This window comes from Coregonus lavaretus (assembly GCF_964263955.1).
Source record: "Coregonus lavaretus genome assembly, chromosome: 22".
NCBI lineage: Eukaryota > Metazoa > Chordata > Actinopteri > Salmoniformes > Salmonidae > Coregonus > Coregonus lavaretus.
This window is the reverse complement of record NC_140009.1, coordinates 28,810,601-28,826,544: the sequence shown is the minus strand read 5'-3', so window position 1 is coordinate 28,826,544 and position 15,944 is coordinate 28,810,601. Positions and strand designations below refer to the sequence as shown.

At 42.0% G+C, this 15,944-nt stretch overlaps 1 protein-coding gene across 1 annotated transcript; it reads right to left on the bottom strand.

Annotated features, from left to right (window-relative positions):
* Window positions 1-1,050: 1,050 nt before the first annotated feature.
* LOC311149695 (tyrosine-protein phosphatase non-receptor type 1-like) lies at window positions 1,051-14,908 on the bottom strand. Its single transcript, XM_084186904.1, has 9 exons — window positions 14,674-14,908; window positions 13,634-13,724; window positions 12,735-12,835; window positions 8,998-9,096; window positions 8,622-8,759; window positions 5,133-5,342; window positions 4,183-4,344; window positions 3,655-3,812; window positions 1,051-3,532 (listed from the first exon to the last, which is right to left on the bottom strand). The coding sequence occupies exons 1-9, from the start codon at window positions 14,728-14,730 to the stop codon at window positions 3,223-3,225; spliced, it is 1,326 nt and encodes a 441-aa protein (XP_084043030.1). The 5' UTR covers window positions 14,731-14,908; the 3' UTR covers window positions 1,051-3,222.
* Between the last annotated feature and the right edge of the window lie 1,036 nt (window positions 14,909-15,944).

The following is a 15,944-nucleotide window of genomic DNA, read 5'->3' as shown; positions in this document are numbered from 1 at the left end:
AGCAGAATGTCGGCCAAAATCCATCTCGTTCCATCATCTCCCACTGCCGGCCACTGGGCGTCCTACCATATTTGGTAGTGAGTGGAAACGCCAAGCCGATGCTTCACATTTATACATCCGGTGAAATATCGGTCTCATTGTTCTATCTGTGATACCGCTGTATGCTGGACACTTCTTTATAGCCTACTGATTTAGCTGCTTAATGTCTGAGGGACATAAGGGCTTATCTCACCCTATCAAGGTTAGTGGCGCAGTGGTCTAAGGCACTGCCACTAGAGATCCTGGTTCGAATCCAGGCTCTGTCATAGCCGGCCGTGACCGGGAGACATTTACATTTACAGTCATTTAGCAGACGCTCTTATCCAGAGCGACTTACAGTTAGTGAATACATTTTTTATTTTTTTATACTGGCCCCCCGTGGGAATTGAACCCACAACCCTGGCGTTGCAAACGCCATGCTCTATCAACTGAGCTACATCCCTGCCGGCCATTCCCTCCCCTACCCCGGACGACGCTGGGCCAATTGTGCGCCGCCCATGAGTCTCCCGGTCGCGGCCGGCTGCGACAGAGCCTGGATTCGAACCAGGATCTCTAGTGGCACAGTTAGCACTGCAATGCAGTGCCTTAGACCACTGCGCCACTCAGGAGCTTGGGGTGACGCACAATTGGCCCAGCATCGTCCAGGGTAGGGGAGGGAATGGCCGGCAGGGTTGTGGGTTCGTTTCCCACGGGGGGCCAGTATGAAAAAATAATTATGTTTGCACTCACTAACTGTAAGTCGCTCTGGATAAGAGCGTCTGCTAAATGACTAAAATGTAAAATGTTATTGGTACGTTGTGGTCTTCTAGGGAGATGCAGTAGCTCAAAGAAATGTCTGATAGTATAACATATTCTGCGCTCCAATCTGCTCCCTTTGTATGGCTGGCAAGGCTCAGCCTAGCTTCAATGACCACTGAGGTGAGACATTCTCTTCTAATGCCCTTTTCAAATTGGTGATGTCAATATGATCATAATTCAATCTCATTCAAAAGATTGAGATTACAAGGAAAGTACAGAGACACTGATTTTATTACCACAGCCTTTTGTTCAGAATTCAGTCTGATAAAATAAAATCTTAAACATGACTCCGATCCAAAAGCTAGAACAAATCAGCAGTACATTTTTATTTATTAAAAAAGAAATACAATGATGGATGTAAATAAAAAAGACAAATGGTTTGTGACCATAAGTACAGAAAAACAGGAACGTCCGGCCAAGAACAAGGCTGCCCAGGTAGGTACTGTGAGTTCATCATTACTTGCCGATGCGGAAAAAAGACGGCACAATGAAACCTGGTCTGAAAAAAGTATCAAGAGGGTGTGTCCTTGGGTAGGATTTCATACATTCTAGAGAAAAAGTACAGCTGTTGGACTCAGGAAGTACGTAGTTCTTTTTGAGCCACTAAAGTAAATTGAATGCTAGCAGCTGAACTAATCTCATAAAAAACCTGTTTATTCAAAACTGCAGGATGTCTATGTGGAAAAAAGTAATAACAACAAACTTGACAGCACAGGCCCATGCCATAACGTAATATAACTGATCATCACTACAATTATTTATTCTGTGTGCTGGTGTTGGTTGGTAGTTTGGTTGGTTTGAGATCCCAGGCTCCCTGTCCATACAGGCAGGATGGGTTTAGCTGTCAGAGGATGGGGAAAATAAAGGGCAATATAAAGTATTTGTATTGCTAGCGAAGGGAGAGTAGGGTTAGCTGCTGTCTGTGTGTCTCCATATAGTAGGCTGCGCTGGCATTTTTGTGCGTTAATACAGCCTCCTGTGTTCAGACGCCTGCTCTAGACATTTAATAACTATGCAACGCTCACCTGATGCATTACCCTCCTCCTTACACATTCACTTTGTTTCTTTAGCATGAAAAGCCTCTGCATTGTTCATCCAATGTGGTGACAGCAAGAAGTCACTATCCCTGAATGATATTTAATAGGTTTGACAACAAATTATGTTGTGAAATCATTGGAGACTCATTTAGAGCAGATTTTGGAATTTGTACATCAGCGTTAGCTGGAACCACTTTTTGAAACAGGCTAAATGTGAACACAGCGTCTCAAACTAGGCCAAACAGAACAGCTCAATACATGTGTGCGGCACTTCCATTCAAAGCACATTATCAACTAGACACTCTTGTTTAAATGTCAAGTTAGGAATGAATACGTGGTACAAGGAAAAGGGGGGCAGGGTCAAGGAACAGGAAACAATCTAGAATACATTTCAAATGACTTATATTATTAACTTGTGATGTTTTCCACGAAGACAGCAGATAGAAATCAAGCATCAGTAGAAAGCTCAGTTAACTCTCACTAAACACTCGCACGCACACACACACACTCCTGTAGCTCTAGCCAAAAGGCCCTAAATGGGGCAGTGGTAGAGAGCTCTCCTATGGCCTGTATGCACCACTCAACCAGTGGAAGGCGGGGAGGGCAGTCTTCCTCTCGGACAGTGGCCAGCCCCTAGCCTCAGCTTCCTCCTGGGTATAATACTGCCCCATCATCTCAAGGAGAGGTTTGGTTGTTTTCTTTTTACTAACGTCTCTGCAGCAATTCATTACGTTGGCACTGCAGGGTTGCCACAAATCAAGCACTGAGTAACTCCTCCTGACCAATTTTTTTTTTTGAAGTGCTGTAATGAAATAACTATTTGGTAGAGAAAGGTGAATAGCCAATGGACATTATTTGCAAAGGCTGAAATGGAAGAACACTTATGAGTGTGTCATTTGGTAACTGAATGGAGGGTGCATGCGTGTAGGTAGGGTCAACTAGTAGACCATTCAGCTCACAGGACACAGGAACAAACACATACCTTCCTTTACTGACGGCTATAAAGAAGAAAAATGTTTGTTTACTCATTTGTTTTTAAATTAACACCTGTATTTGGGATTTGACACCTGAAAATTGAGGCCCTGAGAGTCCAAACTGACAGTTCATATGGGAGCTACGGTGGGTGACGAGGGAAAGTCCTTTCCTCCCACACCCCTGTTCTGCATTTATAAAAGAAAACGAGTGAGTGAGTCTGAATCAATCAATTTGCTGAAGTCCAAACAATCCACTCGTTCAGCCAGCAGAGTAAACCCATAGGCAGAGAGGGCCGGCTAGACAGCCTAATTCACCCTGCAAAAAAACAGACACGAGAAAGGGAGGAGCAAGAGAGGGAGGAGGGTAGAGGAGATCAGTGGAAACAGGCCCGGTAACAGACGTAAGCACCCAGGGCCAGGGCAGTGCAGAGGCACATGTTGGCCAGCAGGGGGGTCCAGGCACCCTGAGCCTCAGGGCTGTCATCTCCTGCTGCTGCTGCCTGGTCCTGGTTCAGCCCCTGTTGAGTTTCGGTCTCATGCAGTCGGTGTGGTTCCATCAGAGCTTTGGGATCTGGTTCTTTGCTTCCCACCTGGCCGCCAGGTTGATCAGTGGGGACAGTGGGAGACTGGAAGGTAGCACCATCACCACCTCCCCTCCATCGCAGTTCAGTTTCTGGTGGGGCACTGCAATGGGAGAGAGAGATATTCAGAGGGGGAGAAGGACAAAGAGAGATATGGGGATATTAAATATTGCATGTATGAAGTCTAGACTGCTAAAAATGTCTAATTGAGCTGATCTTATTTACCTGCGAGTGTGGGAATTGTTCTGCTCAACAACAATCTCCTCAGGAAAGAAGGAAGGTTCAACCATGCCGTTGATTAGACCTGGTGGTCGGGGGCAGGGCAGGGGAGGGGTGAACTCTGGAGGAACATCCTCTTCTTTGGAGAGCTCTTTCCACGACTCCTTAACGTAAACATTCATGGATTGATGTGGGTATTATTTAAACATTCAAAGGCTTTACAGGGAAGAGAATAGCTATGACCTTTGTCCGTACATTATGAGGAGACATCTAAATCTAGTTTGGGCTGCCCAAATCCAAACTATTCAAATAAACACTTGACCTAATTAGACTTCTTCAATTTTTCATTAGAGGACAAGTATAACAACATTCTGTGGCCAACAAGGAGTTGTTGCTAGTAGCTACTTCCCGAAAGAACCCTTACACAAAGGCAAACAGATTTTACAGGCACCGGAGACTAAATTTGGATGTTCTTGCATGATCTACTATAGCACGTTGGTTCATAGCAGCAACTAAAAGAGAAATTAAATGTACCTGCAACGATGCGTCTCCCATGATGCACTTGGCACCTTCAATAACAGCGAGGTAGGAAAATCGGAGTTGGTCAGCGGTCTGAATCAGGCCCATCCGATAGCGTCTCATCTCCAGCAGCATGTCACGAATGCGCACAGATGACGGGTCCTTGCGCATGGACATCTGCAAACAGAAATGTTATTTATTTTTAATTTTTTTTAGGGGGTAGATCAGCTTTAATATTGCAGATATATTGTAACTTCCATCAAAGTAATTGTCTGCATCACTTCCAATCCCCCATGTTTTTTTCTCATACATACATGCATACACGCACACATATACACATACATAAATATACACACACATATCCTTTAAAAAAATATATTTCCCTTTATTACTTTCCAACCCCCCATCCCTTCCCTAATTGGAGTAAACTAGTGAACAACAATGCTTAGGCCTCTACTTCCAGCTTATACATACTATATACATTTTATGGACACAGTCAATTTTACAATCATTCTATTTTGTTTGTTTTTACTCCTGAACTTCCTCTACCCTCAACCTCTCCGATCATTTTGATGATGTCCATCCGGTTTGCTTCTATATGCCATATCTTTCTAACTGTGCTCACAAAAGCTCTCAACCTATAACCTATATACTTATTATGGACACAGTATGCTTTACATTAGTTATCTTTTTGTTATTAGTTGTTGGTAGTTGTTATTAGTCCCAACTCCATTCAACACCTCCCATCGATCTCTTAACACCATCCATATTGGATATTGTATAATAATTTAAATTGAACAATTCTAAGTTAGTTACAAAATGATAAATAATAACCTGGCATGAAGTTATGATTCTTCATAAAGCCAGAGAATGCACAACCCATCTCAATACAACATTTGCACAATTTCCCTTGTGGGAGGAATAAAGTTGGACATTTTTTATGGAATTCCCAGTCCAGTACTGACCAGTAAGAGGCAGGTGTCGACGAGACAGAAGGTTCCGGAGCGGCCGATGCCTGCGCTGCAGTGCACCACCACAGGCCCCTGGTCAGAGTTGAGGCACCCAGACTCCCGCACCTTAAACAGGAAGTTGAGGAAGGAGGCTGGAGATTCGGGCACCCCAAAGTCAGGCCAGGTGGTGTAGTGAAAATGTAGGATCTCTCTAGTTTCCAGAGTCTGTAGAAGGAGGACAAATAAACCAACTAAGCATAAAATAGAACAGAGATATCGATTGCTGTATTTCCCTACCATAACAAGTATGAACAAGTAAAAAAAAACGTTATAGGAATCATGTTTTAAATAACTTTGGAACATGGTAGCCCGGAGTTGCTTGTAGAAGGAAGTCATAAACCCGTTGCTTATAGACGGATGTCATAAACCCACCGAAGCTGTGTGGAGGATTTCTAGGAATAGCCTGGATCTCTTCTGATAATGATAATAAATAAGTACAGTGCACTCCTCATAGTGAATGTGGGTATATATATATATATACACACACACACACAGTTTATTAGGTACACCACACCCCATTCACAAAAATGGTTCACTCCTACAGACAGTGAGTCACATGGCCGTGGCTTGCTATATAAAGTAGGAGGCATCAGCGTCGAGGCATTCAGTTACTGTTCGATTTGAACGTTAGAATGGGCAAAACAAGTGACCTAAGCGACTTTGAGCGTAGTATGATCGTTCGGTCCCAGTATCGCAGAAACGGCCGGCCTCCTGGGCTTTTCACGCACGAGTGTCTAGGTTTTACAGATAATGGTGCGACAAACAAAAAAAGATCCAGTCAGCGGCAGTCCTGTGGGCGAAAACAGCTCGTTGATGAGAGGTCAAAAGAGAATGGCAAGAATCGTGCAAGCTAACAGGCGGGCCACAAACAGGCAAATAACGGCACAGTACAACAGTAGTGTGCAGAACGGCATCTCGGAATGCACAACTCGTCGATCCTTGTTACAGATGGGCTATTGCAGCAGACTACCACACCGGGTTCCACTCCTATCAGCTAAAAACAAGAACAAGCGGCTCCAGTGAGAACACGATCACCAACACTGGACAATTGAGGAGTGGGAAAAAAATTGCCTGGTCCGACGAATCCCGGTTCCTGTTGCGTCATGCTGATGGCAGAGTCAGGATTTGGCGGTACAGGCTGGTGGCGGTGGTGTAATGGTGTGGGGAATGTTTTCCTGGCACACGTTAGGTCCCTTGATACCATTTGAGCAACGTTTCCATGCCCCAAATAATTCAGGCTGTTCTGGAGGCAAAGGGGGGTCAGACCCGGTACTAGATGGGTGTACCTAATAATGGCCAATAAGTGTATGTACACAAATACCATACCCCCAAGACATGCTAACCTCTCACCATTACAATAACAGGGGAAGTTAATATTTTTTGGGGGTATGATATTTGTGCGTCTCTAACATTCTCACTCATCATTATTCAAGATTCAGTCAGGATTATCCGTAATCATGGTAGCGTCCATATTCATGTAGAAGTGTTTAGAAACATATTATATTCCTTTTTACAATAAAAGTGAATCCAAAATGACACAATACATTATATTGGGCACACAATCATCTGAAACAAACAGCAAATGCTTCCAAAAAATATGTAGAGTCACAAGCTTGATGTAGTCATTGTGTGCTATAAATATGGGAACAAATACTTAACTTTTTACTACACATACAGTGAGGGAAAAAAGCATTTGATCCCCTGCTGATTTTGTATGTTTGCCCACTGACAAAGACATGATTAGTCTATAATTTTAATGGTAGGTTTATTTGAACAGTGAGAGACAGAATAAATAAATAAAAATGCAGGAAAAACTCATGTCAAAAATGTTATAAATTGATTTGCATTTTAATGATGGAAATAAGTATTTGACCCCTCTGCAAAACATGACTTAGTACTTGGTGGCAAAACCCTTGTTGGCAATCACAGAGGTCAGACGTTTCTTGTAGTTGGCCACCAGGTTTGCGCACATCTCAGGAGGGATTTTGTCCCACTCCTCTTTGCAGATCTTCTCCAAGTCATTAAGGTTTCGAGGCTGGCGTTTGGCAACTCAAAACTTCAGCTCCCTCCACAGATTTTCTATGGGATTAAGGTCTGGAGACTGGCTAGGCCACTCCAGGACCTTAATGTGCTTCTTCTGGAGCCACTCCTTTGTTGCCTTGGCCGTGTGTTTTGGGTCATTGTCATGCTGGAATACCCATCCACGACCCATTTTCAATGCCCTGGCTGAGGGAAGGAGGTTCTCACCCAAGATTTGACCGTACATGGCCCCGTCCATCGTCCCTTTGATGCGGTGAAGTTGTCCTGTCCCCTTAGCAGAAAAACACCCCAAAAGCATAATGTTTCCACCTCCATGTTTGACATGGGGATGGTGTTCTTGGGGTCATAGACAGCATTCCTCGTCCTCCAAACACGGCGAGTTCAGTTGATGCCAAAGAGCTCGATTTTGGTCTCATCTGACCACAACACTTTCACCCAGTTCTCCTCTGAATCATTCAGATGTTCATTGGCAAACTTCAGACGGGCCTGTATATGTGCTTTCTTGAGCAGGGGGACCTTGCGGGCGCTGCAGGATTTCAGTCCTTCACGGCGTAGTGTGTTACCAATTGTTTTCTTGGTGACTATGGTTCAAGCTGCCTTGAGATCATTGACAAGATCCTCCCGTGTAGTTCTGGGCTGATTCCTCACCGTTCTCATGATCATTGCAACTCCACAAGGTGAGATCTTGCATGGAGCCCCAGGCCGAGGGAGATTGACAGATATTTTGTGTTTCTTCCATTTGCGAATAAACTGTTGTCACCTTCTCACCAAGCTGCTTGGCGATGGTCTTGTAGCCCATTCCAGCCTTGTGTAGGTCTACAATTTTGTCCCTGACATCCTTGGAGAGCTCTTTGGTCTTGGCCATGGTGGAGAGTTTGGAATCTGATTGATTGATTGCTTCTGTGGACAGGTGTCTTTTATATAGACTGATCATTTCTTTGTCAGTGGGCAAACGTACAAAATCAGCAGGGGATCAAATACTTTTTCCCCCTCACTGTAAGTGAATTTGTCCTAATACTTTTTCTCCCCTAAAATGGGGGGACTATGTACAAAAAGTGTTGAAATTTGTAAACGGCTCACCCGATATGGATGAAAATACCCTCAATTTAAAGCTGAGTCTGCACTTCAACCGCATAGTCATTGTTTGATTTCAAATCCAAACTTTTGAAGTATACAGCCAAAAGAAGAAAAAATGATTCACTGTCCCAATAATTATGGAGGGCACTGTAGATCACTGAAAAGAGCACTGTAACAGGAAGTGTAACCATTTGTTCAATGTTTGTTTTTATGCCTAAGTATAAAAAATATATATATAATAGGATGCTGTGTTGGGATCCACTGGTTCTATGGGTGGATACATCTGAGGAGAACAGAAGATGGCACAATGAGGAAGAGGAATCTTACCGACAGATTTTCCAGCTCCAGCTGACGGACAGTGTAGTAGGACTTAATGTCTTCTGAAACAAGTGTAAGCTTGAAATTTGTGTCTTCAAAGATCGCCTCCCTCTCCTCTCTAGGTGGCCAGTACTGTGCACACTTCACCTGAAAACAGTCAGAAGTGCATACATTTGATAGGGATGTTCACATTGAATACGTATAATATTAATATTTTGAGATAGGAAGTGGAAAGGCCCTTATGTGAACAACTTTCCATGGCCCCTCTGTCTTACTGAAACAGAGTAGCGCTCTCTAACTGGAGGCCCATAGTGGTTAATGAGGTTCAATATTCAAGGAGGCTCATATGAATTAAATACTACTAATAAATCATTGATATACTCACAGATCCTTTCTCAATGACACGGTTCAGCATCACCACTCCCATGGTCCTCTGCTCCCAAACCATCTCCCAGAAGTGACCACATGTGTTTGGAAGGGGTCCCTTTGGAATAAGAAGAGGGGGCGGAGGTATTGTTAGAAACAACCCAGAGCTACGCTACAAGCATCTCTCATCCATTATTTTTATGTCAATCAGGCACAGTTGAAACAAACCCACTGTAATAAATGTGACCGGGCTACACTACCCGTAGAAGGAGCATGTCAGTGAAGATTCCAATGAAGTGTTACCCACTTTTGATATAGATACAGTTGAAGTCAGAAGTTTACATACACCTTAGCCAAATACATTTAAACTCAGTTTTTCACAATTCCTGACATTTAATCCTAGTAAAAATTCCCTGTCTTAGGTCAGTTCAGATCACCACTTTATTTTAAGAATGTGAAATGTCAGAATAGTAGTAGAGAATTATTTATTTCAGCTTTTATTTCTTTCATCACTTTCCCAGTGGCATGCTGTCAATTAACTTCTGGGCCACATCCTGACTGATGGCAGCCCATTCTTGCATAATCAATGCTTGGAGTTTGTCAGAATTTGTGGGTTTTTGTTTGTCCACCCGCCTCTTGAGGATTGACCACAAGTTCTTAATGGGATTAAGGTCTGGGGAGTTTCCTGGCCATGGACCCAAAATGTTGATGTTTTGTTCCCAGAGCCACTTAGTTATCACTTTTGCCTTACGGCAAGGTGCTCCATCATGCTGGAAAAGGCATTGTTCGTCACCAAACTGTTCTTGGATGGTTGGGAGAAGTTGCTCTCGGAGGATGTGTTGGTACCATTCTTTATTCATGGCTGTGTTCTTAGGCAAAATTGTGAGTGAGCCCACTCCCTTGGCTGAGAAGCAACCCCACACATGAATGGTCTCAGGATGCTTTACTGTTGGCATGACACAGGACTGATGGTAGCGCTCACCTTGTCTTCTCCGGACAAGCTTTTTTCCGGATGCCCCAAACAATCGGAAAGGGGATTCATCAGAGAAAATGACTTTACCCCAGTCCTCAGCTGTCCAATCCCTGTACCTTTTGCAGAATATCAGTCTGTCCCTGATGTTTTTCCTGGAGAGAAGTGGCTTCCTCGCTGCCCTTCTTGACACCAGGCCATCCTCCAAAAGTCTTTGCCTCACTGTGCGTGCAGATGCACTCACACCTGCCTGCTGCCATTCCTGAGCAAGCTCTGCACTGGTGGTGCCCCGATCCCGCAGCTGAATCAACTTTAGGAGACGGTCCTGGCGCTTGCTGGACTTTCTTGGGCACCCTGAAGCCTTCTTCACAACAATTGAACCTCTCTCCTTGAAGTTCTTGATGATCCGATAAATGGTTGATTTAGGTGCAATCTTACTAGCAGCAATATCCTTGCCTGTGAAGCCCTTTTTGTGCAAAGCAATGATGACGGCACGTGTTTCATTGCAGGTAACCATGGATAACAAAGGAAGAACAATGATTTCAAGCACCACCCTCCTTTTAAAGCTTCCAGTCTGTTATTCTAACTCAATCAGCATGACAGAGTGATCTCCAGCCTTATCCTCGTCAACATTCTCACTTGTGTTAACGAGAGAATCACTGACATGATGTCAGCTGGTCCTTTTGTGGCAGGGCTGAAATGCAGTGGAAATGTATTTTGGGGGATTCAGTTCATTTTCATGGCAAAGAGGGACTTTGCAATTAATTGCAATTCATCTGATCACTCTTCATGACATTCTGGAATATATGCAAATGTACATCATCAAAACTGAGGCAGCACTTTTGACCACGACTCAATTAGTATTTGGTAGCATTGCCTTTAAATTGTTTAACTTGGGTCAAACGTTTCGGGTAGCCTTCCACAATAAGTTGGGTGAATTTTGGCCCATTCCTCCTGACAGAGCTGGTGTAACTGAGTCAGGTTTGCAGGCCTCCTTGCTCGCACACGCCTTTTCAGTTCTGCCCACACATTTTCTATAGGATTGAGGTCAGGGCTTTGCGATGGCCACTCCAATACCTTGACTTTGTTGTCCTTAAGCTATTTTGCCACAACTTTGGAAGTATGCTTTGGGTCATTGTCCATTTGGAAGACCCATTTGCGACCAAGCTTTAACTTCCTGACTGATGTCTTGAGATGTTGCTTAAATATATCCACAATTTTCCTTCCTCATGACACCATCTATTTTGTGAAGTGCACCAGTCCTTCCTGCAGCAAAGCACCCCCACAGCATGATGCCGCTACCCCGTGCTTCACGGTTGGGATGGTGTTCTCCGGCTTGCAAGCTCCCCCCTTTTTCCTCCAAACATAATGATGGTCATTATGGCCAAACAGTTCTATTTTTGTTTCATCAGACCACAGGACATTTCTCCCAAAAGTACGATCTTTGTCCCCATGTGCAGTTGCAAACCGTAGTCTGGCTTTTTTTATGGCGGTTTTGGAGCAGTGGCTTCTTCCTTGCTGAGCGGCCTTTCAGGTTATGTTGATATAGGACTTGTTTTACTGAGGATATAGATACTTTTGTACCTGTTTCCTCCAGCATCTTCACAAGGTCCTTTGCTGTTGTTCTGGGATTGATTTGCACTACGTTCATCTCTAGGAGACAGAACGCGTCTCCTTCCTGAGCGGTATGACGGCTACGTGGTCCCATGGTGTTTATACTTGCGTACTATTGTTTGTACAGATGAACGTGGTACCTTCAGGTGTTTGGAAATTGCTCCCAAGGATGAACCAGACCTGTGGAGGTCTACAAAAACAAATCTGAGGTCTTGGCTGATTTCTTTTGATTTTCCCATGATGTCAAGCAAAGAGGCATTGAGTTTGAAGGTAGGCCTTGAAATACATCCACAGGTACACCTCCAATTGACTCAAATGATGTCAATTAGCCTATCAGAAGCTTCTAAAGCCATGACATCATTTTCTAGAATTGTCCAAGCTGTTTAAAGGCACAGTCAACTTAGTGTATGTAAACTTCTGACCCACTTGAATTGTGATACAGTGAATTATAAGTGAAATAATCTGTCTGTAAACAATTGTTTGAAAAATTACTTGTGTCATGCACAAAGTAGATGTCCTAACCGACTTGCCAAAACTATAGTTTGTTAACAAGAAATTTGTGGAGTGGTTGAAAATCGAGTTTTAATGACTCCAACCTAAGTGTATGTTAACTTCCGACTTAAACTGTATCATGGCACTCAAGTCAGAGTGGCACTTTTACACAATCCTAAAATGAAACCTCAGTGAGTGTACATCTTAGAAAAGAATCAATGTGATGATAATGTAATAAAACATTTATTCTTTCTATCAGTCAAAAGGACACTACTGATAAACTGGAAAGTATGTCAACCTCAGTGCTTCAGCATAAACATTTAGTTAAGGGACTTCATGACTATGGAACAAGAGGAATCGGCCCTCCGGGACTATGACAATGAACTAGAGGGTATTTGGGACATTATAAAAACATATATAAACCAGAGAGCATAGCCTACTATATAAATTGTATACATTTGTTTATGAACTAGAACCCCCCTCCCCTCCCAGGTCACACAGGATGCCCGGCTTGCTTTTGAAGGGTTTGCTTTAAGTTTGTTTTCACTGTGCTGTTGTTGTCTTCATAAATTGGAAATCGGACATTCTGAACCAAGTAAAATTGCTGTAATCCCTTGACATATAGACAACAATTTATTCTCAGAACCTTCTAGCCAGAGTATAAAAGCCAGAGTACAAACCTGAGTAAGAATGTAGCTTCTCTGTGCCTCTTCTACAGAAATTAGGCTGGCGTTAATGTAGTCGTTCGCACCCAGTTGCAGGCGGATTCTGCTGTGGTCAACTGCAGAGAATTAAAGAACATTGATGAATTTGTAATATCCCAAGGGACTTGTGTTTAGAGATTCAGTTCTCAAAAGACATTTATTGCAGCTGTACTGTCTATCTGTGACTGAAACACAGCAGTGTTTATTTCTTCTCCTGTTCTAATCCACTCAACTACACAGGAAATACTATCTATTTCTTCTAATCTAAATCAAAAGATAGTTGGAATGGGACTAAAGTAAATGACCAAGATTTAAAATACTTGAAGAAGTCTAGTGTATGGCTGATTTTCACTTTACCTCAAACCAGGAAACAAGAACATATGGACACCCTGGTTGACATGTGACCGTCTGTCCCATAGGGTTTAGGTTCGCTTTTTGCATCTTTGTGAAAAGAGGAAACCACAACAGCTTTGCTGTGTCGAGTTACCATGACGGAAGATTTAAAATATATACTTTAAAAGCTTGATCTGTTGAACTGCTTGTGAGGCATCTGACCTTAAAAGATCCATCTGTTGCCATACATGAGATGTTTCAAAGACTACAGCTTAACAAGTTTCAGTCACAGTATATAGCACTTAAATACAAGAACAGTGTTGATTTTGAAGAGAAGATTGTGCAAATTGCACAGGTATCAAAAGCTGTCCTGCATAGTGCATCAACTTTATTATAAACTTTATTATTATCAAATGTTTCAGCCTGTTATTATTGTGTTATTTGCGTGTTGTTATCTTATGTTTTGCCTCTGTATCTAGACCGAGGAATCTCAGCAGCTCAATCATCATTCCTCTATATGGAGTCAAGAGTACAAAACTTACATGGGCTGACATCTCTGTAGCGATTCCGAGTTTTGTTTTCAGGTAATTTGGCAAGTTTGCAGGGCAGCTCACTTGATTGCTGACGGATTTCCTGAGAGCAAAAAACAACCATACATTCAAACTTAATTTCTTAACTTGGGAGATATCTTTGTTTTGGGAGGCAAATGGTTGTTCCTATGGTTGCTCTCTCACTGGTATTCTCCTAAAGGTGCTCTGTTAATTAAAACTAGTTTCAACCCTAGCTGGGTCTTATTGAGCATGTACTACTTTGCAGATTTATGGTGTGCTTATCCAGTGTGTCTGGATGTCCAAATACCATTTTCTAAAACTATGGTCGTTCTTTACAACACAATAACAGGATACTTGGGATATCTGCTCTTAATATGCCATCTAAAGGATATTTCCCTAAACCAGTTTGACAAATTATGCTGACACTATAATAAATTGTCATCCACCACATTATTCTCAAATATGACACATCTGGCCACACAGTCACGTTTAGGCATTGTCTGTAATGCAGAGTATTCTAATAGTTAATAGATGTGTTAGTTAGATAAATGTAATTGCAATTGTGGTTTGCCCTTTTTCTAGTAACATGCATGATGTCTGAACTGTGGCATGGAGTAAGTAGGGGAATCCGTCTACATTTAACTATCGATGACACTGTCAATGTAACAACACTAATCTGCTACAATGTATCAACCACGTGCAGGTAAACGTCACAAATGTGACAATCTGCGTTACATAGCCTACTCGATAACAAATGTATCATTCGAAACAGTGGGGCTTGCTAGAAGGCTTCATACATCGGACAGCGCCGAGGAGATTGGTCATTTTAAATCAATCGGAACAAGGTAATCTAGCTAGCTAGCTAGCTAGGGTATCATAATTGGTACCTAATAAATCAGAAATAATACTTTATAACCACGAGACACGTAATAAGTCGTTGTAGACCCATAATGTTAACATCTAGCCTACTCACCACACAGAACTCGAAACTTAAAATCCACCTTGATTTGCCAAGACGAACCTAACGTTACCTGGTAAATGGCGTTCCAACTCCCGGGTTCATCGATCTTCCGAAACTCGGCTTCCATTGCCTTGCTACAGCCGCCTCTTTTCCCGACGACCAATCAATATCTATTTGTAAAGGTTTAGCAAATTTAACAGACGTTGTCCAACAAAGTAGACAATTCTTTCTATACTGTTCTTTCTTTTTCAGTAGCTACATAGATTACTGTTACTGCTATCTCTCGGCCTGGTTTTACCGGAAACACGCCGTTACGCTCCTCCTTATCACGACTGTCCTTGTGTTGCTCTAATCCCCGCCCTCATTTCTTGATATTGGCCAATCAAGTAACGTATATTACGGAACTGTCAGGAACGAGGCCAACCAGTCCAGTCCAAATAACGGGGCTGGGACCCCAAAAGCCTATTTGTTGTTGTATTTTTTCAGGAATTTTCACAAACAAATAGGAACATTTTGCATACAAGAAAAAACATTTGTTCTAATAAACAGACCGAGCAAATGGAAAAGCATAATACATAATAGAAAATACAATTAAAAAATGTATAATAAAATAAACTAAGACACAAAGTTTCAGGGATCAGAGTACAAAACTTATTATAAAGACATAGGGCTTGTTTAGATTAAACTAATTTCAAAGATTTCTTGGACTAACCTCATTTAAAAAGATTACAAACAGAAGGAACAGTTAAGAAATGACAATATTTTTGCTATAATAATCAAATTATTGTACATAAATTCAACATTTCTGTTCTCCATTAGGAAACCAAATGTGACATTATTATAAGTTAAAGTGGGTATAATAAGATCATTATATGTAAATTGAAATGCATCCCAAAAGGTTTTAGTGAGTTGAAGTGAAGAAAAAAAAAAAATGTAAAAAAAATGTAAATATGGTCTGCCGTTTCAATATCAGAGTTACAAAAAACACATTGATTAAAGTAAAAGTTAAATCTCTGTCTAAAGAAATCATTACATGGGTAAATGTCATTCATGGTTTTGAGATAAACTTCTTTAACTTTAGGTGATAAAGGAAAAGAACGGTATCTGGTCCTTATTCTGACTATAGAAAATCCTAGTAAAATCTTGTAAATTACAGTGCCTTAGGAAAGTATTCAGACCCCTTGACTTTTTCCACATTTTGTTACGTTACAGCCTTATTCTAAAATTGATTAAATCCTTTTTTCCCCTCATCAATACCACACCCAATAATGACAAAGAAAAAACAGTTTTGTAGAATTTTTTGCAAGTTTATAAAAAATAAGAAACGGAAATATAGCATTT

Coding starts and splice junctions, on each gene's coding strand:
- LOC311149695 (XM_084186904.1), bottom strand. CDS start 14,730: ATGGAAGCCGAGTTTCGGAAGATCGATGAACCCGGGAGTTGGAACGCC. Junction 13,725..14,673: donor GTTGGAACGCCATTTACCAG/GTAACGTTAGGT, acceptor TTTTGCTCTCAG/GAAATCCGTCAGCAATCAAG. Junction 3,813..4,182: donor TGGGAGACGCATCGTTGCAG/GTACATTTAATT, acceptor GTTTACGTTAAG/GAGTCGTGGAAAGAGCTCTC.